The 20,894-nt window shown below is 32.8% G+C and overlaps 1 protein-coding gene across 2 annotated transcripts in view; it reads left to right on the top strand.

The window, feature by feature from the left end:
- CNTNAP5 (contactin associated protein family member 5) overlaps positions 1 to 20,894 on the top strand; it is a 945,272-nt gene that overhangs the window by 718,067 nt on the left and 206,311 nt on the right. For both annotated transcript variants that reach the window (XM_074214960.1, XM_074214961.1), the window contains exon 14: positions 20,432 to 20,588. In XM_074214960.1, the coding sequence (XP_074071061.1) occupies positions 20,432 to 20,588 (157 nt within the window). The remainder of the gene's footprint in view (positions 1 to 20,431; positions 20,589 to 20,894) is intronic.

The following is a 20,894-nucleotide window of genomic DNA, read 5'->3' as shown; positions in this document are numbered from 1 at the left end:
TCTCCAATCATTCTTTTAAGTGCCTTTGTTAATTATTTCATATTTATCCTGTTTCTAACTTATTGTATCTATTTGTTAGCATGTTGTGTCCTTCATTAGATTATTAGTACCTTGAAGATAGGGATTCTCTCTCTCTCTCTCTCTCTCTCTCTCTCTCTCTCTCTCTCTCTCTCTCTCTCCCTCTCCCTCTCCCTCTCCCTCTCCCTCTCCCTCTCCCTCTCCCTCTCCCTCTCCCTCCCTCTAAATTTTTATGTTCAACACAGGACTTGGCAAATAATAAGAACTTTTTTTTTTCTTGATTGAGAAATGGATGGGAGGGAGGGAGGGAGGAGAAAATAAAAGGAGAGAAGAGAAGATAAAAGAGAAGAGAATTGATAGATATGAATATGTATATAGAAAGAAGACTATGGGTTAAAATAATTCAAGAATTAGTTACATAACTACTGTCTCTTAGTTAAGTCTCTTTACTAAAGATACTAATGAAATTCATTTATGCTATAAACACATTATTTCCCTCTGTTTTTTGCTTTTAAAATATGCACATACACAACTATTATAAATCTAACTGTAGTCAGGGCTCAGTACAATGGTTATTCTCTAGTGTTTCAATGGAAAGATAATTTTTTTTTGTTTTCTAGAGAATGAGTTTGAACAGAAAAGGTTTATTCATATCATGACAAAATGTGAAGAGGAAATTAAATCTCTGTTGCTCATCTATCTTATTTTTTCCTACTTTCTGATTCTCCTTAGCAATTCTTTTCTCCCCTTTAGACACTGGGCAGGTTAAAAAATGCCAAATGTCCATTTTAGATCAATATTCAGTCCATTCTCACCAGAGGGGGGAGAAATATATTGAATTGACTATCTTTGTTTCAAGAGAATGTGTTTGTCTTGCTTCTTGCTGTAATTTTCAGTGAATAGATAACAGAGCAATTCATGTCAGGCACACACTCCTTTAGCTAGATGATCTCATTTAATTCTCACAATTTTGAATGATTAATAATAATAAAAATCACCAACATTTCATATTTTTATATAAAATACAAAGATCTCCAAAATGTTTTGCTGACAGGATCCCTTTGTCATAGCTATTTTTTATGAAGGTCAAAAATAGTTGGGGAAAGTGGCCATGACAAGAAGACACCTTAAGTGGGGGTGGGGAAGACTGGTTCCATAGGATCATTGAAAAGGAGTGTCAGATAACACATAGACAGAAAGAGTGGTGTGTCCCATAGAATAATAAAGCCTGTGTCCAATTTGGGTTAGGAAGAAGGTTGGTCTGGGAATGGAATGCTATAATGATATGACCCTAGGGATGATTCCTGAAGCCAGAGCATAACCATAAGTCAAGGAGTGAGAAGTTGTTTACCCTTAGAAAGAAATGATTTCTCCCAAGGAGAAATGTCCTTCCCCCTTCCATGCTTTATCCCTGGGGGAAAACTCTGGTTTAACTCTGCTAACTGTATAGCTATGGTGGTGAGGCTTACAAGTAGCATTATTCCCACTTTGAACATGAAGAAACTGAAATGCAGAAAAGTTAATGCTTTTTACATTTCACAAAGGAAATATAAAGGTAGAATTGAACTAAGCAATGAGACAAGACAGCCACCAATTAAAAATTTTCTCCATTGGGAATCCTTGAAGTTGTTGTCCAGTCAGACAGTTTGGTAGTCTTTGGGATGTTTCTCTCCCAGAGGCATCCTAGAGAGACAGAAGAGGCAGCGAGTAGCAGTGGGTAATACAGAAGATTGTATCTGTAATGAACTCAGAACATCAATAAGCAAGAATAATAGTAAATTATTTGGGAAAATTATTACGGATACTCTATCAGGGAGCTTGGTTGAAATTTCTATACTTGGACCAGCACAAATGCCATTGAATCAAATTAAGCATTGTCTGTGATTCACCTGATCATGCCACAAATTTCCCTACTTTATGGGTCAGTTTTCCCTTCTCTATTTTTGTCATATAATTTATGCATTACTGCACCCTAAACTCATGTACTGTTTTTATCAACAGATACATATTTTTGCATCTACTTTATGTGAAGAGCAATGATACATTTTTGGACAGGAAAATACCTGGAACTTAGTTCAGAGACTTTTCTTACAGTTTTGATAAATACTAGCATTATCTAAAAGTTGTTTTATAATATTACATAGATTCAACAAATCATTTGTTCATTCAGTCAGCTAATGATTATTTAATGCTCATTTATTATGGAGACCCATGCTAGATACCAAATATGAAAAGAACATTTAGTGAGAGCTTATGTTGTGAAGGAATTTCCTTGTATTTGTCCTTTATTTTTGTTGCTTTGGTGTGGTTGGTGTTGATTTTGATGATAATAAATGATGTTATCAGTATCCAAATTTTTGAGTAAAAGAATACATGGCATTTTTAGTGTTGATATTTTTGTTTTTATGTAATGGATATTTCTAAACCACTTTCCAAACTAACCCCTTTAAAAAGACATTCCCTCAAAAAAGATAACCAGTTATTATTATAATGATAGGATATATCCTTAATTTCAACAGCATGGTAGTAACATTGGCCATTATGCTTTGTGAGAATTTAATATCTATAGATCCTGGTTTTAACTAAAATGGTTCTTTTTAAAAAAAATTTATTTATTTAAGGCCATTGGATTAAGTGACTTGCCGAAGGTCACACAACTACACAATTATTAAGTGTTTGACGTTGGTTGAACCCAGGTCCTTCTGACTCCAGGGCTGGTGTTCTATCCATTACATCAACTAGCTTCCCCCAATATGGTTCTTAATTAGAGTGTCAATAGAAAGGAAGGGTTGGATATTATCAGCTTTGAGGAAAGGATAGAGCTTGACAGTTGATTCTATATTAAGTGATAGAATAATAGAGTAAATGGTGCTTTTTAGGACAAATTATTTTTGTAGATGATGAATATGAGGTACTTATGTGGCTCACCCATTTGTAACAGTCTGGAGTCATTGGTTGTGTGCAGTTGAGCTTATCTTAATAAATATCAATGTGGAAGACAGGTTCAGGTGAAAATATAAGGTGGATACTGAGTTCAAGAGAGCTAGAATGAGTTGCCCAAGTCATTTCAGTTTGTAGGTAGCAAAACCAGTCAGTTACATGGCTCAGTGTATAGAACTCTGGGCCTGAAGTCAAGATGACCCAAATTGAATCCTGCTTCAGATACATAGCAGCATGTGTGACCCTGGACAAATCCCTTAATCCACTAGAAAAGGAAATGGCAAACTTCTCCAATTTCTTTGCCAAGAATATCCCATGGATAGTATGGTCCTGAAAGAGTCATGGAGAGTCACAAATGATGGGAACAATTTTTGATTACAAATGCATCATTCTTTTTATTATGCCATAGTACCTAGTAAATTTTGTTTCAATTAGTTTCTTGCTCTGATTGTGATAATTTGGAAGAAAATCTGGTAGTTCTTCCAGGGGTGGAGGTCCTGAATATTGATTAAATCATCACTCAATCTGAAACCTCTTCAGTGAATAAAGACTAGGACAAGCTAGTTGCTGCTATGTTGCACAGTGGTGGGAGTGAAGTAGAACAGTGGATAGTGTTGGCTTTGGACTTAGTAAGGTAAGAGCTCTATTCTAGTCTAAGAGACTCACTAGCTGTGTGAACTTGAGGAAGTCACTTAACCTCTACCTGTTTCAGTTTCCTCACCTGCAAAATAGTGCTTATAACACGTACTTCCTAGAGTTGTTATGAAAATAGTAATGAAATAATATTTATGAAGTCCTTTTCAAACTTTGAAAGCACTATATTGACAACATGAAGATGATTGAACTTCATGATGTCCCTTGAGAATATCCCATTATTGACTCTATAGCAATTCTTCCTTGCTTCAGCAGACACTCCCAATTTCACCCTACTGTAGGAGTAGGAGATTCCTGAATCTGTTTTGAAAGTTGAAAATTGGAGAGGGAAGTTGATGCACTGCCTTTGAGGGTAGGAATTCCATTTCTCTCCTTATCAAACCAAACTAATAAGAATACTATTGAATCAAGTTGTCCTTGAATTGATCTGGATTCTTTCATCTATTTTTTTATTTTGGGGTAGTTCAGTTATATACATACATATATATATATACATATATATATATATATATATACATCAATAAGAAAATCTATGATTTGTTTTGAGCTCAAAAAATGGAGCAATTATATATATATATGTATGTATATATATACATATATTTAAAATTAAACATTAGACATTAGTATAGTATATGGAGGAGATCTGAAAAAGAATCACATAGCAAGAACCAGGATAGATGAATTGTGATCTGCACTAGGATTCAATTGTTTATACCAGTTGAGGTCAAAGATCCATGCAAATACTAAAATATATAATGTCCCTGTGCTATGTGTGGAGTATACACATATATGAAATTTGAAATAATAGCAACATATTAGAAAAAGATATAAAGACTAATTAATACACAGACATATATGAATACAATACACATATATAATATAGTATGTTTAAAATTAAACTATTTTATATAAAAGAATGTGGGTGCTTATCTAATATTTGGGTTTCAGAAAACTTGATTTTGGAGAGCATTTTAAAGATTGGTGATATAATTTTTAAAGACATCAACTGAGAATCCAAGCAAATGCTTCCCTTTTTTTTAACAGCCAAAATTAGAATGGTCTTTTCAAATTAGTCAGATTTAGGTATTGAAGTTTATGCTGCCTTAATATGTTTCTAACACTCACACCTTTTCAAAAAGGGCATTTGACTCCTTGGGAAGATAAGTGTTTTGAAATTGAATGGAAATGAAATGTACTGCTGTGGCTCTCAAGAGCCTTGAGTCTAATATCCATCTCTGTTGCTGGTTTCTGTATAACCTTGAAAAAAGTCATTTAACTTTGCTATAGACCTTAATTATGCCTCTTCAGATAAAATATTCTATCAAAATGCAAAGTGTTATTATTATCTTCTTCTGCAAAACTTAAACAATGCAAATAGAATCATGAAAATTAATCATTTCATCTATTGCTTTCCCAAACACAATTGGTCTCTATGGTACATTTGGAGAGCTTTGTCTAGGCCAAGTTTAAGTGACCTCCATCAAAACAACTTTTGTTATTTGTTTCTTAGGGTGAATTCATTAAATCTCTCTCTCTTGTCTTGTGTAGGTATAGTTTTGGGAAAAGACAGGGGGAAGAACATTAACAACATTATAAAAATGTTAATTCCTAATGCCATTGAAGAGCTTTTAATCACATTAGACATATGCTCTGACTTAATGATCCTAACCATCAAGCAGTAATTTTGATATTTATCTGTCTTTATTTCTTAATAATAAAGAGCTTGTTTTTTTTCTAGCTGAAGGAACAAATTTCTATAAATAATATTCTTTAGAAATAAAAATTAGAAAGAAAAAATTAGAAAGAAAAAATTTGGTCTTCAGAATATTCTTACTCAAATCAGTTTTTTTTGTAAGGCAATTGGGTTAAGTGGCATGCCCAAGGCCACACAGTTAGGTAATTATTAAGTGTCTGAGGTCAGATTTGAACTCAGGTACTCCTGATTCCAGGGCCAGTGCTCTATTCACTGCGCCACTTAGCTGCCCCATTCAAATCAGTTTTGATGAGCCAAATTTTTATTCTTTTTTTTTAGGGTTTTTTTTAGGTTTTTGCAAGGCAAACAGGGTTAAGTAGCTTGCCCAAGGCCACACAGCTAGATAATTATTAAGTGTCTGAAACCAGATTTGAACCCAGGTACTCCTGACTCCAGGGCTGGTGCTTTATCCACTACGCCACCTAGCTGCCCCCAAATTTTTATTCTTTAGAGAAGTTAGAGAATATTTAGAGATATGAAATCACATAGTTAATTTGAAAGCATTTTCAAAAATTTTTATATATTAAATATTTAATGTTTAAGTACATTCAATGAAATTATATATGCTATATAATTATTTTCATATGTATAGATTAATTTGTGTATAGTTGCATAACCATATTTATATAATATAAAAAGATAGCCTATATATGTATATACAACAAAAACAGGTATAGAGTGGAAGGCAGCATTGTGTTGCACATAGAGGATTGACTTTAGAGTCAAGAAGACTAAGATTCAAATCTTGTCTTCAATACATATTAACTTTATCACATTGAGGATGTTACTGCTCTGAGTAATTTAGAGGAATAGTTGATATGATTTGAGGTCATTTTTCTCACTAGTAGCTTCCTTGATCAGTGAAATTACAGAAATTATTAGAGACAACATCATTCTATGGAAAGTTTGCTGCTTTGGGAGTCAATAGACATGGTTTCATATTTTGACTCTTCTATTTACTCCTGAATCCATTCAATCCAATAAGTTTATCTAAGACTTAGTTTCATCATCTCTAAAATGAGTGCATCTGATGAGATTACTTATAAGTCCTCTTTCTATTTTAAATCTGTGCTCTAGTTTATATACAGAAATTCCCAAATATGAGAAATAGATAATTCAAAAGACAAAACAATGTGTTTGACATTCAAGAAACCAAATCCTCATTTCACATAGATTGCTATCATGAAAATAGGCCTACTTTGTTATAATGTCCTTTCTTTGAAATATTCATTTTTTTGGACATATATGAGATTCAGTTTCATCTGACTGCATGTGACAGACAGACTGCCAAAACTTTGAAAACCATCTCCTCTTTAGGCCCCAATTGACAGGATACTGAATATGAGATCTTTGAGCTTGTTTCCAACCCAGTGCCCTTCATTATCATCCTGGAATGCCACAGTTTTGGAGATGCAGCCTGGCACCCAAAGCTACTGACATTCCACTAAAGTGCTTGGCACTGTGAAATGGTTCAACATCAAAAACTAATTTTTTTTAAGAGTGGAGATGTAATTAAAGAAAAGTCATTAAAACACGTGCTTTGCACCTGCACCTTAAGGATCATGAGATATTTTCATCTGACTTGCAGATAGAATCTTCCATGTGTGTTTTCTGCTCCATTAGAACGTGAGTTACTTTTTTATCCCCATTTGCATATTTTTATAGTTGTTCAGTCATTTCAGTTGTGTCCTACTTTTTGTGATCTCATTTGGAGTTTCTTAGTAAAAATACAGTAGTGGTTTTGTTATTTCCTTCTCCAAGTAATTTTTCCAGATAAGGCAGCTGAGGCAAACAGGGTTAAGTGACTTACTCCGGGTCATATAGCTAGTAAATGTCTGTGGCTAGATTGGCATTCAGGAAGAGGAGTTTTCCTGACTTCAGGCACTAGCTGTCTCCTTCTGTAGTTCTTTCTTATTAATGTTTGTAACCTTTTCTCCTTGTTGTCCTACTTCTTCCCTACCCAAGTGTGGTTCTAGGATGGAGATAAGTGGCATCTTTCCTTTTATTTCCTGGCTCTGATCTCAGTCTTAAAAATGTCATGATTTTTGACACTTTCAGAAAGTATGAAAAATATCTATGTTTGGAAGCACCTGGCCTGTAGGCAGAAAGACTTGAGTTCAAATTTGATCTCAAACACTTATGCTGTGTAACCCTGGTCAAGTCAATTAAACCCTGATTACCTCTCTTGGGGGGGGGGGAATAGAGATAATAATAGCTATTACTTCATAGTTTTGTGGAGAGGATCAAATGAAATAATAATTATAAAGTACTTAGTACATTGGCTGGCACCAAAGTATATAGATGTTCGTTATTATTGTTATTGCTTAAATTTAATTTCATGGATTGAATATCAGCCAATAATAATAGCTCACATTTACATACTACTTACAAGTTTACAAAGAGCTCTTAGTCTAGCTACCTCTTGAGGTAAATGATGCAATTATTTTTATTCCCATTTTACAAGTTAGTAAGATGAGTTTCATAAACATTATGAAATTTATTGCAGTGATCATTTGGGAAAATCTAACAAGCATTAGGGCAAAGAGCAATAAAATGTTTTGAACCTACAAGTTCTGAGTAATTTGAAAGGAAGAAAATTGAAGCACAAATTGTAGATTACATCCCCCCAAATTTTCACAATCAAACATGTACCCAGGATTAGCTAATGAGTGGGAAGTTGTAACTTTATGATAAAAATAAAGTTTATATGTAATTAGATATTTCCAGTTGAATGTTAGAATCTTGAAGGCATATCTTCATTATATAATATAATGACTTTTTCCATAATATACTTACTCTTAAAAATATGGTTTGAATTAAATGTATTTCTTTAATTTAATAAAAATCAGTTTAAGAGTCAATGGGAGTCTATATATACTCAGTTCCTATCACCAAGGGTTCCAGTAAATTTTTCTTTATTCCAGACATGAACTGGGAATATGGGTAAGGAAGTATCTTGGATGAGAGGAGTTCTTATACACAGTTTTAGGTAAATTATAATCCCTAATTCCAAAAATGTTAGACAGTGCTTCTAATCTTCACAGCCAATATCCAGAGTCATAAATAACTTTTTACGGGGCAACAAATTTCACCATGAACAAGTTCCATGATATTCACTAGAGAGGCTTCTATGGATAGTGAGGGAGACAAGAGAAGACTTTGTGAACTCACATTTGATATGATCAAAATAAACCTAGAAAATCTAAGATCTAAACCTAGAAAACACCTCAAATTTAAAAAAAAGAACTTGTGTTTTTAGAATTGTATGCATGTATATATATATATATATATATATATATATATGGTGTTTATGTAATATCTTCTATATATTTATCAGTTTCTCTCACTTCTTTCTCTGTATGCATATAAAATTTATTGTCTTCCTTCACATGTCATTTATGCTTAATTTGAGTCAAAATGACTTATTCATATTAATAAGTACATGAATTTTATTATTGAATACTGCATTTTCTTGGTCTTGCTCATTTCCTTCTTTATTATTTTTTGGAAGTCTACCCATGGTTTTCCAATATCATCAAGCTCATCATTTCTTTTTTAACATTTTTTAAAAAAATTATTAATTAAGGCAGTAGGGTTAAGTGACTTGCCCAAGGTCACATAGCTGGGCAATTATTAAATATCTGAGAATGAATTTGAACTCAGGTCCTCCTGACTACAGAGCTGGTACTCTATTCATTGTACCATCTAGCTGTCCCAAGCTTATAATTTCTAATAGCATAGTAGTATTTCATCACAATCATTTACCACAACTTGTTCAGTCATTCCCTAATTGATAGACATTCCCATAATTTCTAGTACTTTGCATCCACAAAGAGAGCTTCCATAAACAATTTTGAACATGCAGGTTCTTTCCCTTTTTTGCTAATTATCTTTGGAAGTGTCCTCATAGGGGTATTTTTGGGTCAAAGGATATAGGTGGTTTAATAACTCTTTGAGAATAATCTCAGTTTGCTCTTCAATATGGTTGGATCAGTTCACAATTCCACTAACAATGAATTAATGTCCCAACTTTTCCAAATCTTCAACATTTGTCACTTTCTCCTTCAATCATTTTAGCCAATCTGATTTGTATAAAATGATTCATTAAGGTCATATTAATTTGAATCTCTCTGAAGAATAATGATTTAGGCCATTTTTATATGACTATAAATTATTTTGATTTCTTTATCTAGATAGAATTTATATAAAACACCTTTCATGACAGCACAACAGTTCTTAAACTTTTGAGGTAAATAAGCAATTCCTTTAATTTCAGATAAACCTTATCTGAATTACTCATGCTAATAGCAGACCTTGCAATTAATTCTGAAAATGGTGTGAAACTGGGAATGAAAGATTCAAGACTCAGATCTCTCAGAGTCTAAGTCTAGAAGCTTACCAATCAGAAGCATAGACTTCAGGATGAACATATATTGGGAAATCAGGATTCTCTTTCTCTAAAGAGGAGGTTAGATTTCAGTATAATGTCTGTATGCTTCCCTCTAAAACAAAGGGTATCAAATATATGTCCAAATACAGTCAACAACCCTTCCAATTGAGATCTGAATCTGTTAAACTACAATTTGGCCATATTTAACAAAATGAAATACAGTAGAGCATAAATCATGATAATATATGATTTCTAAATCAATATCAGACCCATAGGTATTTTTATTTTTTTGTAATTATTATTCTAGGACTATGTGGTTGAACATATGCAACTTCCAGAGGCTACTTGCACACACTCTATCATTGTCCCAGTTGTCTTTTAGGATGGAAATTTACTCTGTAATGAACTCCTTTTTCAGACAAATGCATTGAAACACATGCCTTATGCTTTTTGTAAGAAATCATGTCTCAAACTTGTCTTCAGAAGGTTATTGTGAAGAACACATAACTAGTACACCTTACGTGAAACCAGTCATTTATGCTTCTTTGGATGAAAGACTTTGCCCATGTATAGAGTTTCTTTATCCCCAAATCAGGTCTTTTTTTGCTATGCTCTAGTCTGTTCTTTGTCAAGGTAAAATGCAAAAAGAAACAAAAATGAGCTTATTGATTTTAACATTAACTAGCACTTCAACTGGCAACATCAGAGTCCAACAGTAGCTATGTATTCATCTTCCATGATATGCTAGTCTATAGTATCACAAGGATAAATTGTCTTAATCAGATGTTTCCCCTCCCTCCAGGTGTGAGAAGTTTAAAATCATTGAAAACACTGTAATTTTTCATAGGTAAACTAGCCTGATTTGTTCCTTCTACTCAATCGAGTATTTTGAATTTACCTAAAACTAGAAACACTCTTCTATGCTCCCAGTGATGGACAGTTTAAAAATAATTGAAAAAAACTAAGTAATTTCTTGAAAGCAATCTCACTTGATTTTTTTTTCTATTCAATTAGTAATTTGTATTTTATTTAAACTGATATTCCAATACATATTTAAGATGTATTACTAATGTAATTCAGTTTTAACATCCTGAATTTGTATTTTCCCATCAGTGATACATATAGAAATTGGTTAACAGCTGTATTTGAAGGGATTATAAGAACTGTGGTGTTCTTGCTATTTTCCTGATTGTCAATATTTTAATTTAAACAAGTGTAAGATTTTTTTTAGGTTTTTGCAAGTGCATTCTGTGACAGGTTCCATCCAAAGATGAAATAATTTCTGCCTTCAAGAATATGACCTTAGTAAATTGAAAGTCAAATATTCAGGAAATCTTTAGTTGTATGTTACTTTATAATCTGTAATGTATTTTATACATATAATCTCACTTGATTGTTAAAACAAATCAAAGGGTTAGATAGCATGATATTAATTATTGTAACTATTTAACATATCAGCAAATTGAAACAGGTTAAGTGAGTTGTTTATGGTTATACTGCTAATAAATATTGGGGTAAAGGGCTAAGAGGAAAACTTAAAAAAAAGTTTCTTTCTTTAATGACTATTCTATTTTTCCAATCACATGCAAAGGTAATTTTCTACATTCATTCATTTGCAAGTTTATGAAATGCACACTCTCCCATCCCTCCCCTTGATGGCAAACAATCTCATAAAAGTTGTACATATGCAATAAAAAAGCACCAAGTTTCTTTTAACCTCTATCATTCTGTGTCCATGAAGGAAAATCAGAAAGGTATCATTATCCCCCATGGATACACAGATAGTGAGTGACAAATCTGGCATTAGCATCCAAGGATTCTGATACTAAGCTACTTTGTCCTTGACACTAGATCAAACTGTAGCTCTGGTCACAAGTTATATTGTAGAGGAAAAATAAGAAGTTTTTAGAAAAAAGGTCTCTCTTTGGCTCTGATTTTCAACTACTATGCAATAACTATTCCTTTCTCCCTATTCAGACCAAATTCTAATGAGTAATAAATATCCAATATGGTCAGATCCTTGACTAATCTTCAACAAGTTTAGAAAAGCATGGTTATAAAAAGAATACTATAATGACAGAAAAAAATAAAATTCTAGCAAAAACACCATTTTGATCTCCCTCATGCTTATGTTATAAATAAAAAAAACATTGTTCTTTAATTTATTTTTGGTCCAGATCTATGATTTCATTATTCTAGGGAATTTCTGGTGTATCCCTTCCAATGATGTAAAGGCTATTCTGTAGCAATGTCAAAGAAAGCATTGAGAACTTAACTGATTTGCCTGCTCCCACAGCTAGAGTATGTGTCACAGTCAGCATATGATCACAGATCTCCCTAATACCAAAGCCAGGTTTCTATTCAGAAAACCAGGCTGATACTCAATAAGAAATCTTAGAGTCATGTATTTAGTAGCTAAAGTATTTATTCTTGTTCAGGCAGTGAATTATAGACAGACTTAAACCCAGACTCCTCCCATGCAAACCTGGTCAGGTGATTGGTGAGACTTCATTATACTTAGAAAGTTCCCAGCCTCTCTCCCAGTCTCTGGCACAAAAGTAACATTAAAATTTGTTTTCATTCATTCATTCATTCATTCATTCATCCATTCATTCATTCATTCATTCATTCATTCATATTTTGGCTACAAAACTCACTTAAAACCAAAGGTATTAAGTACTTGTTTTCAGCTTCCCAGTCTTCTCTATTCCTCTAAACCTAGTAAATCAAGAACTGCCTGGATCTGCTTGTAAAATGAACCAAACTCACAACTCTAGATAAAATTTCTATTCATGACATTTAGACAGTTTTATATATGGATACTATTTTAGAAGATAAAGTGTTTTCATAGTTAAGAATTATGAAATTTAGTCCAAGCTGTTTCTAACTAGTTTGGGACCTTGGAAACCTTTCTTTAGACTTTCTTCACTGATGGAGTTGATCTCATTCTTGATGATTTCCAAGGACTTTTCCAAAGAAATAAATTGAAGATAGAGATGAGACAGATAGACAGACAGAGACAGAAATGGGGGTAGGGGAGAGGGAGAGAGAGAGAGAGAGAGAGAGAGAGAGAGAGAGAGAGAGAGAGAGAGAGAGTGTGAGCGAGCATCTAACCCCCTCTGCAGGAACTTCCAAAATAAGGAAATTCCTATAAATACAAATCAGAAATTTATCTTAAACCTTCTTAGAGAACAACCTTCAGAACTAAGTGAGATGCTGCCCATCAATTGGGGAATGGCTAAACAAGTTATGGTACATGAATTCTATGGAATATTATTGTTCTATAAGAAACCATAAATGGTCGGACTCTAGAGAAGCATGGAATGACTTATGGGATCTGATACTAAGCAGGAGTAGAGCCAAGAGAATAATATGCACATAACAACAACATAATAAGATGAGCAACCTTGATGGAAGCAGCTCCTCTCAGCAGTCCAGAGAGCTAGAACAACTTTATTAGACTGGCTAGAGAAAATGTTATCCCCATCCAGAGGAAGACAAACAAAAAAAAAAGTAAACACACACACACACACACACACACACACACACACACACACACACAAAAGAAATAATCCTCCAGAATCTATTATGTATCTCTTTCCCTTAATCCTAATTCCTCATACCAAAAATTACTAATTTGTAACAAAAATCACTAACTTTTGCCAGCTGATATTTTGAGAGGGATCATAAAAACATCAACTCAGGAGAAAAGCAGTGGCAAAAATGCCTTCATGTGAAGCCTCTAATGGGTCTCAATTCCAAAAAGACCTCTTCGAAGAGCTCAAAAATGATTTTAAAAACCAAAGAATTAGAGGAAGAAAAAAATGGAAGAAACAAATGAGTCTTGCAGAACATTTATGAATAAATAAATTGAAGAAAATAATTTTAAAAGCAAAATTGACTAGCTGGAAAATAAAATTAACCAATTGGAAAAGGATATAAAAATACTAACTGAAGAAAATAAAATCTATAAAACTAGGATTGCACAAATGAAAATGAATGACTCTGTGAGACATCCAGATTCCATCAAATAGTACCAAAAGGCTGAAAAAATAGAATAAAATATAAAGTACCTCTAAGGAAAAATATTTGACCTGAAGAATAGGTCCAGGTGAGATAGTTTGAATTTTTGGTCTACCTGAAATCTACAATAAGAAAAAGAACCTAGATAATATCATGCAGGAAATTATCAGAAAATTATCTTGTTCTTAGAGAAGAAGAGAAGATAATCCTTGAAAGAATCTAGCAATCCCCACCCCACCCTCCCAGAAAGAGATTTCAAAATTAAGAATTCCAAGGAATATTGTAATCAAATTACAGATTTCTGAGTTAAAGGAGGAAAATACTGCAAACTGCCAAAAAGAAGTAATTTAAAGACATGGGAACCACAAGTAGAATACACAGGATTTATCAGCTGCAACATTAAAGATTTAAATGATTGGAACATAATATTCTGGAGGACAAAGGATCTTGCATTACAACAAAGAGTCAATTACCCCATAAAAAATCAGCATATTCTCTCAAGGGAAAAGATGATTTTTTTTAAAGGTTTTTTGCAAGGCAGTGGGGTTAAGTGATTTGCCCAAGGTCACACAGCTAGGTAATTAAGTGTCTGAGGCTGCATTTGAACTCAGGTACTCCTGACTCCAGGGCTGGTGTTCTATCCACTGCACAATCTAGCCACCCCAAAAAGATGACTTTTCAATGTAATAGAGGTCTTCCAAAATTTCAAATTAAAAATACCATAACTGAACAGAAAATTTGATCTTCAAATACAAGACTCAAGAAATGTGTAAAAAGGTAAACAGAATAGGGGGCAAGTGTTAGTTAATTCTTGAGAACTGTATTTCTCTTAGAACAATTGAAAGAAACATTTAAACAAAGGATGTGGGTACAAATTAATTGTGATATGATCAAACATTTAGCTCTTCACTGATTTTGTATTACATGATAGTTTTACACATGAGGATTGTATTTCTATGGAGGATACTTAGAAAGGATGTGATATTAATTGATTATAATTTCACGGTTCTTGAGAATTGTATTTCTAATGGTATAATTGAGGGCAGTGTACCTGGACCAAATGAATATGTGGTAATGTTGCTTATAAATCAATAATCAATCAATCAACCCTTGAGAGTTGTATTTCTAAGTGGACAGATAAAAGAAGCATATCTTGATAGAAATTATGAGTATAAGACAGATTTAAAACAATTAAGATGTAAAAAGAATTATCATATCAGAAGAAGGTGAAGCATTAGAGGATAAATAGCATTACACAAAGAGGCAGTAGAGTGAAAGAAGGGAGAGTTTGAACACTGAGTATTTTACTTTCAGCAGATTTGGTCCAAAAAGGGAATAACATCCATTCACAATTGGGTTTAAGATTTTAGCCTACCCTACAGGAAGTGGGGGGAAAGGAGAAAAAAGGGGAGACAGGGTCTGATAAAAGAGAGGGCAAAAATAAAAGTAAAGGTAAAAGTTAAAATTAAAGTAAAAGTTAGAAAGAAAAGTTAAAAAAAGGGAAAAGGAGAAGGAAAGGGAAAAGATCTGACAGAAAAGAGGGCTGATCAAGAGACAGCAATCAGAAGCATAATTTTGCTAGGAGGGATAAGGGGAAAGGAAAGAGAAAAGTATAAAGAGAAGATTGCATTGAGAGGAGTAGAGCTAGTAACTGCAGTTGTGAATGGGGTGTTTTTTTCTTACTCATAGTTCCTGTCCAAACCCCACCAGTTCCAATTCCTCTTTTACAACACGACTATTGTAGAAATGCATTAAACATGAGTATATGTACAACTTTTAAGGATATATATATATATATATATATATATATATATTTCCAATTATATGCAAAGATAATTTTCAACTATCATTTTTATAAGGTTTCGAGTTTCACATTTTTCTCCCTCCTCCCTCCCTTCCCTTGCTAGAATAACAAGTTAATAAAGGTTGTACATTTTAACTATGCTAAATATATATTCATTTCAATCACATTGTAAAAGAAGAATCAAATCAAAAAGGGAAAATGGGAGGAAATACATAATAGCAAAAATAAATTTTAAAAATTAAAAAAATAAACTTTGGTCTGTATTCAGACTCTATAGTTTCTTCTTTGAATGTGGATGATATTTTCCATCACAAGTCATTTAGAATTGTCTTTTATCATTGACATGATGAGATGAGCAAGTCTATCATAGTTGATCATCACACAATGTTGCTATTAGGGTGTACAATGTTATTCTGGTTCTGCTTACATCTCTCAACATCAGTTTATGCAAATCTTTGCAGGTTTCTCTGAAGTCCTGTCCCTCATCATTTCTTACCAAAAACTCAATCACATTCATATGCCACAATTTATTCAGCCATTCCCCAATTGATGGGTATCACCTCAATTTTCAATTCTTTGGCACCACAAAAAGAGTTGCCATAAATACTTTTTTTGTACATGTGGGTGTTTTAACTCTTTTTTTTATCTCTTTGGGATACAGATCTAATAGTGGTATTGCTATATTAACTGTATGCACACTTTTATTGTCCTTTGAATGTTGGAACTATAGTTCCAAATTTCTCTCCAGAAAAGTTGAGTTAGTTCACAATTCCACCAACAATGCTTTTGTGTCCTATTTTTTCCACATTCCTTCCAACATTGATCATTTTCCTTTTTTTGTCTTATTGACCAATCTGATAGGTATGAGGTGGTATCTCCGACTTGTTTAAATTTGAATTTCTCTAATCAATAATAATTTAGAACTTTTTTCATATGACTATAGATACTTTTAATTTCTTCATCATCTGAGAACTACCTGTTCATATCCTTTGTTTACCAATTAGGGAATGACTAGATTTTTTTATTGATATTTTATTTTTCCAATTACATGTTATGAAAGCGTTTCAGCATTCATCCATTTGCATATTTATGTCACAAAATTTTCTTCCACACTCCCTTCCCACTCCTCTGTCCTCAGTAGTAATCAGTCTAGTGAATGTTGTCCACTTACATTTTTGTATAACATGTTAACATATTAATCATTTTGTGTATAAAGAATTAGAACTGAGTGAAAAGAAAGAAAATCACGTGATAGGAAGGAAAAGTATGAGAATTTTTTTTTAGTTCATTCAGATTCTGTGGTTCATTTTTTTCATTGATAGAGATGGCATTGCCTATAATGTTTTTTATTCATTTGACTTTGTTCTCTATAAAGTTTAGAAATAAGTCCTTTATCAGAAACACCAGCTGTAAAAATTATTTCCCAACTTAGATCATTCCTTTTAATCTTGATTTCATTTTTTTTGTTATATAAAATTTTCAATTTAATGAAATTAAAATTATTCCTTTTGCATGTATAATGTTCACTATCTTTTCTTTTGTTATAAACTGTGACCCTTTCCAAAGATCTGATAAATAAACTATCACAAGATCTCCTAACTTACTTGGAGTATTGCCTTTTATGTCTAAATCCTGTATGCATTTTGAACTTATCTTGATATATAAGGTTGGTGTATGCCTAATTTCTGCCATATAATATTCCAATTTTCCCAGTAGGTTTTAATCAGAGTGAATTCTTATCCCAGAAGCTGGAGTCTTTGGGTTTATCAAACAGTAGATTACTATGGTCATTCACTGCTTCTTTTGTGCCTAATTCAGTCCACTGGTCCAACATTAGTATGTACAACTTTTATCAGAGCGAAGGGAGGATGGTAGAAAAATGTGGAACTCATAAACTTGCAAATGGATGAATGTTGATGCAATGCAATGAATGAAATTGGAAAAATAAAAATAAAAACTAAATAAAAAATAAAAATAAAATAAAAATTAAAAAAAACTAAAATAAAAAGAAATCATGAGAGACAGGACTGCAAAAAAGCCTGTAAAGACTTGTATGAACTGATGCTAAATGAGCACAACCAGAGCATTATACACACTAACAGCAACATTATGTGATGATTATTGCTCTCAGCAATACAATAATCAAAGACTATTCTAAAGGATGTGATGGAAAACATCATCTACATCCAGAGAAGGATCTATGGAATCTGAATACAGACCAAAGCTTACTATTACAATTTTTAAAATTTGCTTTATATATTATGTTGCTTTCCCCCTTTTTGATTTGATTCTTCTTTCACAACATGATTTATATGAATATGTGTTAATATAGGTTCAAAATGCATAAACCATATTAGATTGCTTTCTATGGGGGGAGGAAGGAAGGGAGAAAAATGTGAAGCTCAAAATAAAAAATAATGATCCTTGAAAACTATGTCTGCATGTAATATGAAAAAAAATCAATAAAATATTAAAAGGAAAAAAGTAAAGAAAAGAATTCAGTTAGATTCAAGAAACCTTTATGAAATGTTTTTTCTGGGTATGATAGTATCCATATATTATGATTGATTATATATATATATACATATATACATATATGTGTATATGTATGTATATATACATATGTAGGTACATCAAAACTCATTATAATGACAGGAGAGAAAGAGAATGCTGAAATGGAACTTCAAAATAGATTATTTTTTTGGCCTTCTCGCTTCCCTTTTCTCTCAGTCACTTTAGAGGACTGACTGTTCTGTTGACAATCAATCTATTGACATACATTTAAAAGCATTATTAGGTCATTAGAAGGAAAACATTGTACTCTCATGAATGTCACAAAGAATGATGATTTAGAAACAAAATTAAGCCCTAGGCAGTTCCTTGTATTTCTACCAGGTTAAAACAAGAAATAAAGGTTGGTTGTTGGAGAAAACATAAAAAGGAAAGCAATTTGTCTTCCAGAAATTTATTTGTAAATAAGATGTTTGTTTCAATGGGAAATTTGATCTAGTTTCCAATGATTTCAACAAAGGATGGCCCAGTGCATAGAGTGATGAACCTAAAGGCAGGAAGACTCATTTTCCGAAGTTTAATTCTGGTCTTATACACAACAACTGTATGACCCTGAGCAAGTCACTTAACTCCCCCCCCCCTTTCCCCTAGTTCCTTATCTGTAAAATTAACTGAGAAAGAAATGACAAACCATTCTAGTATCTTTGCCAAGAAAACCCCAAATGAGGTCACAAAGAGTCAGACATAACTGAAGAGACTGAACAGCATCAAAATGTTATTTCCTTCAAACAGAATAGTAATTCCTTGAAAGTAGACCCAGTTACAGTTTTGTAAATCTTTTCCTCAGAATTTAGCAAGTAATTGTGGTAGAGTGAATGCTTTATAATTTTTTATTCATTAATTTATTAGTTAATTCATTCATAATATGACTGAAGCTGAGTAATAAGCTTGGCCCTTGTGGGGTGTGATGTTGATATTCAATAAAGGAGAAAGCAGGAGGAAAATCTTCTGTTACCTAAATTTAAGGCTGATTCTAATCAGAATTTAGAAAAGGATCAGGGTTATATTTGTCATACTTTCCCCTTAATTTTTATACAGGGTTTAATGTTCTCATGTTACCCTGTGATCTTTACCTGGTCTCTCTCTCACTTACTCTCACCCTAATATTACATATAAATATATGTATAAATACATATATACATCTGTATATATATATATATATTTGTATGTACAGATATATATATATATATTATATTCATGCATTCACATACCTAAGACCTTAATGATGTAAGATAATCCAGCTTTTTATAAGCTGTTGTTTGTTTCTAAACCCTTTAATCTTCTGAAAGATTGAACTTTATACGTTTGATTGATTTTGCTTTTCCTAAAATCATTCCTCCACTATCATGAAGTAATGGGTGTACTCTGATAATGTTGTTAAAAAAAGAGGAACAAGACAACACTGGTATTTTTTTTTAAATATAGGGGTTTTTAAAGTTGCTTGTTTGTAAATTAGTAACTGCCTTCATTAAAACATTTTGATTAGGGGTGGCTAGGTGGCATAGCGGATAAAGCACTGACCTTGAAGTCAGGAGTACCTGGGTTCAAATCTGTTCTCAGACGCTTAATAATTACCTAGCTGTGTGGCCTTGGGCAAGCCACTTAACTCCATTTGCCTTGCAAAAACCTAAAAAAAAAACATTTTGATTAATCAGAAGTCAATTGACTATGATCCTTAACCAAATTTAATCAAATTTCAGGAATAAGGGTGTGATACAACTTTGATTTTTGGAATGCTGTTTATATAATCTTTCATGGTTTTGCACAATTGCTTTTGTTCTTTATAAATCTTTTTTATAACAGATGGATTATTATGTGAGGAAGAAAGCAGGGATAAATTCAGAAGTGAATATGAACAAAAAGCAAAGATATTAAATAAAAAGGTCTTCAAATGTGACAAATTATAAGAAAATATGATATCTAGGATTATTGAAATCAATTTCTAAAGGGCATCCTATAGTCATTATGCCTATTGCCTAACCTGCTGTATCCACTCTCTTCTTCATCTAAATTCCTAGACAGTGACTAGCAGATCAAAATGTTTTCAGGTTAACTTTGCCTTATTATGAAATGTGAATTATATACAATAATCATTCCAAATTTCAAATTCTTCCCCATATATGTACCCCAAAATCCCAAACTGAGATTATGAAAATATACTTATCCATACTATCTCTTCTAGTTTAGGAAATGAGAATTCTCATTTCAGTTTTTTGTGTCATTCATCATTCACTGGGTCCACACTCTGTGATCTATGTGATCTTTTTTTGTCTTCTAGATGGCATGCCTTTTACATGGTGGACTGGAAGAGCCAATGAAAGGCATCTCTACTGGGGAGGTTCCCTTCCTGGAGTTCAGCAATGTGCATGTGGGTTGGAGGAGAGTTGTGTGGACATGAGGCACTTCTGCAATTGTGATGCAGATAAGGAAGAATGGTAAGAGGGTCATTTGCTTTTAATTCTTATTTTCAAAGGAGCCATGGCTAGGAAGCTTACCATGATATACTGCTAAAAATTCTGCCTCTCCAACATATTTGATATGTGATCCTTGGCAAGTCAACTAAACTCTCACTATCTTGGGAAAAATTTTTTGACAGTTATTTATAAAACCTTGAATTTTGATTTGTATATGGACTTTAAACACCATAAATAACCCTTAACTGATAAAATGATCAATCTTGACCTATCCACATGATCACTTCCTTTGAAAAAAGAAAGTATCTAGATAGTAAGGCATCCATT

This window comes from Macrotis lagotis, chromosome 1 (assembly GCF_037893015.1).
Source record: "Macrotis lagotis isolate mMagLag1 chromosome 1, bilby.v1.9.chrom.fasta, whole genome shotgun sequence".
Lineage (NCBI taxonomy): Eukaryota > Metazoa > Chordata > Mammalia > Peramelemorphia > Peramelidae > Macrotis > Macrotis lagotis.
The sequence above is the reverse complement of the archived record's forward strand: the minus strand, read 5'-3'. Positions and strand labels throughout refer to the sequence as shown.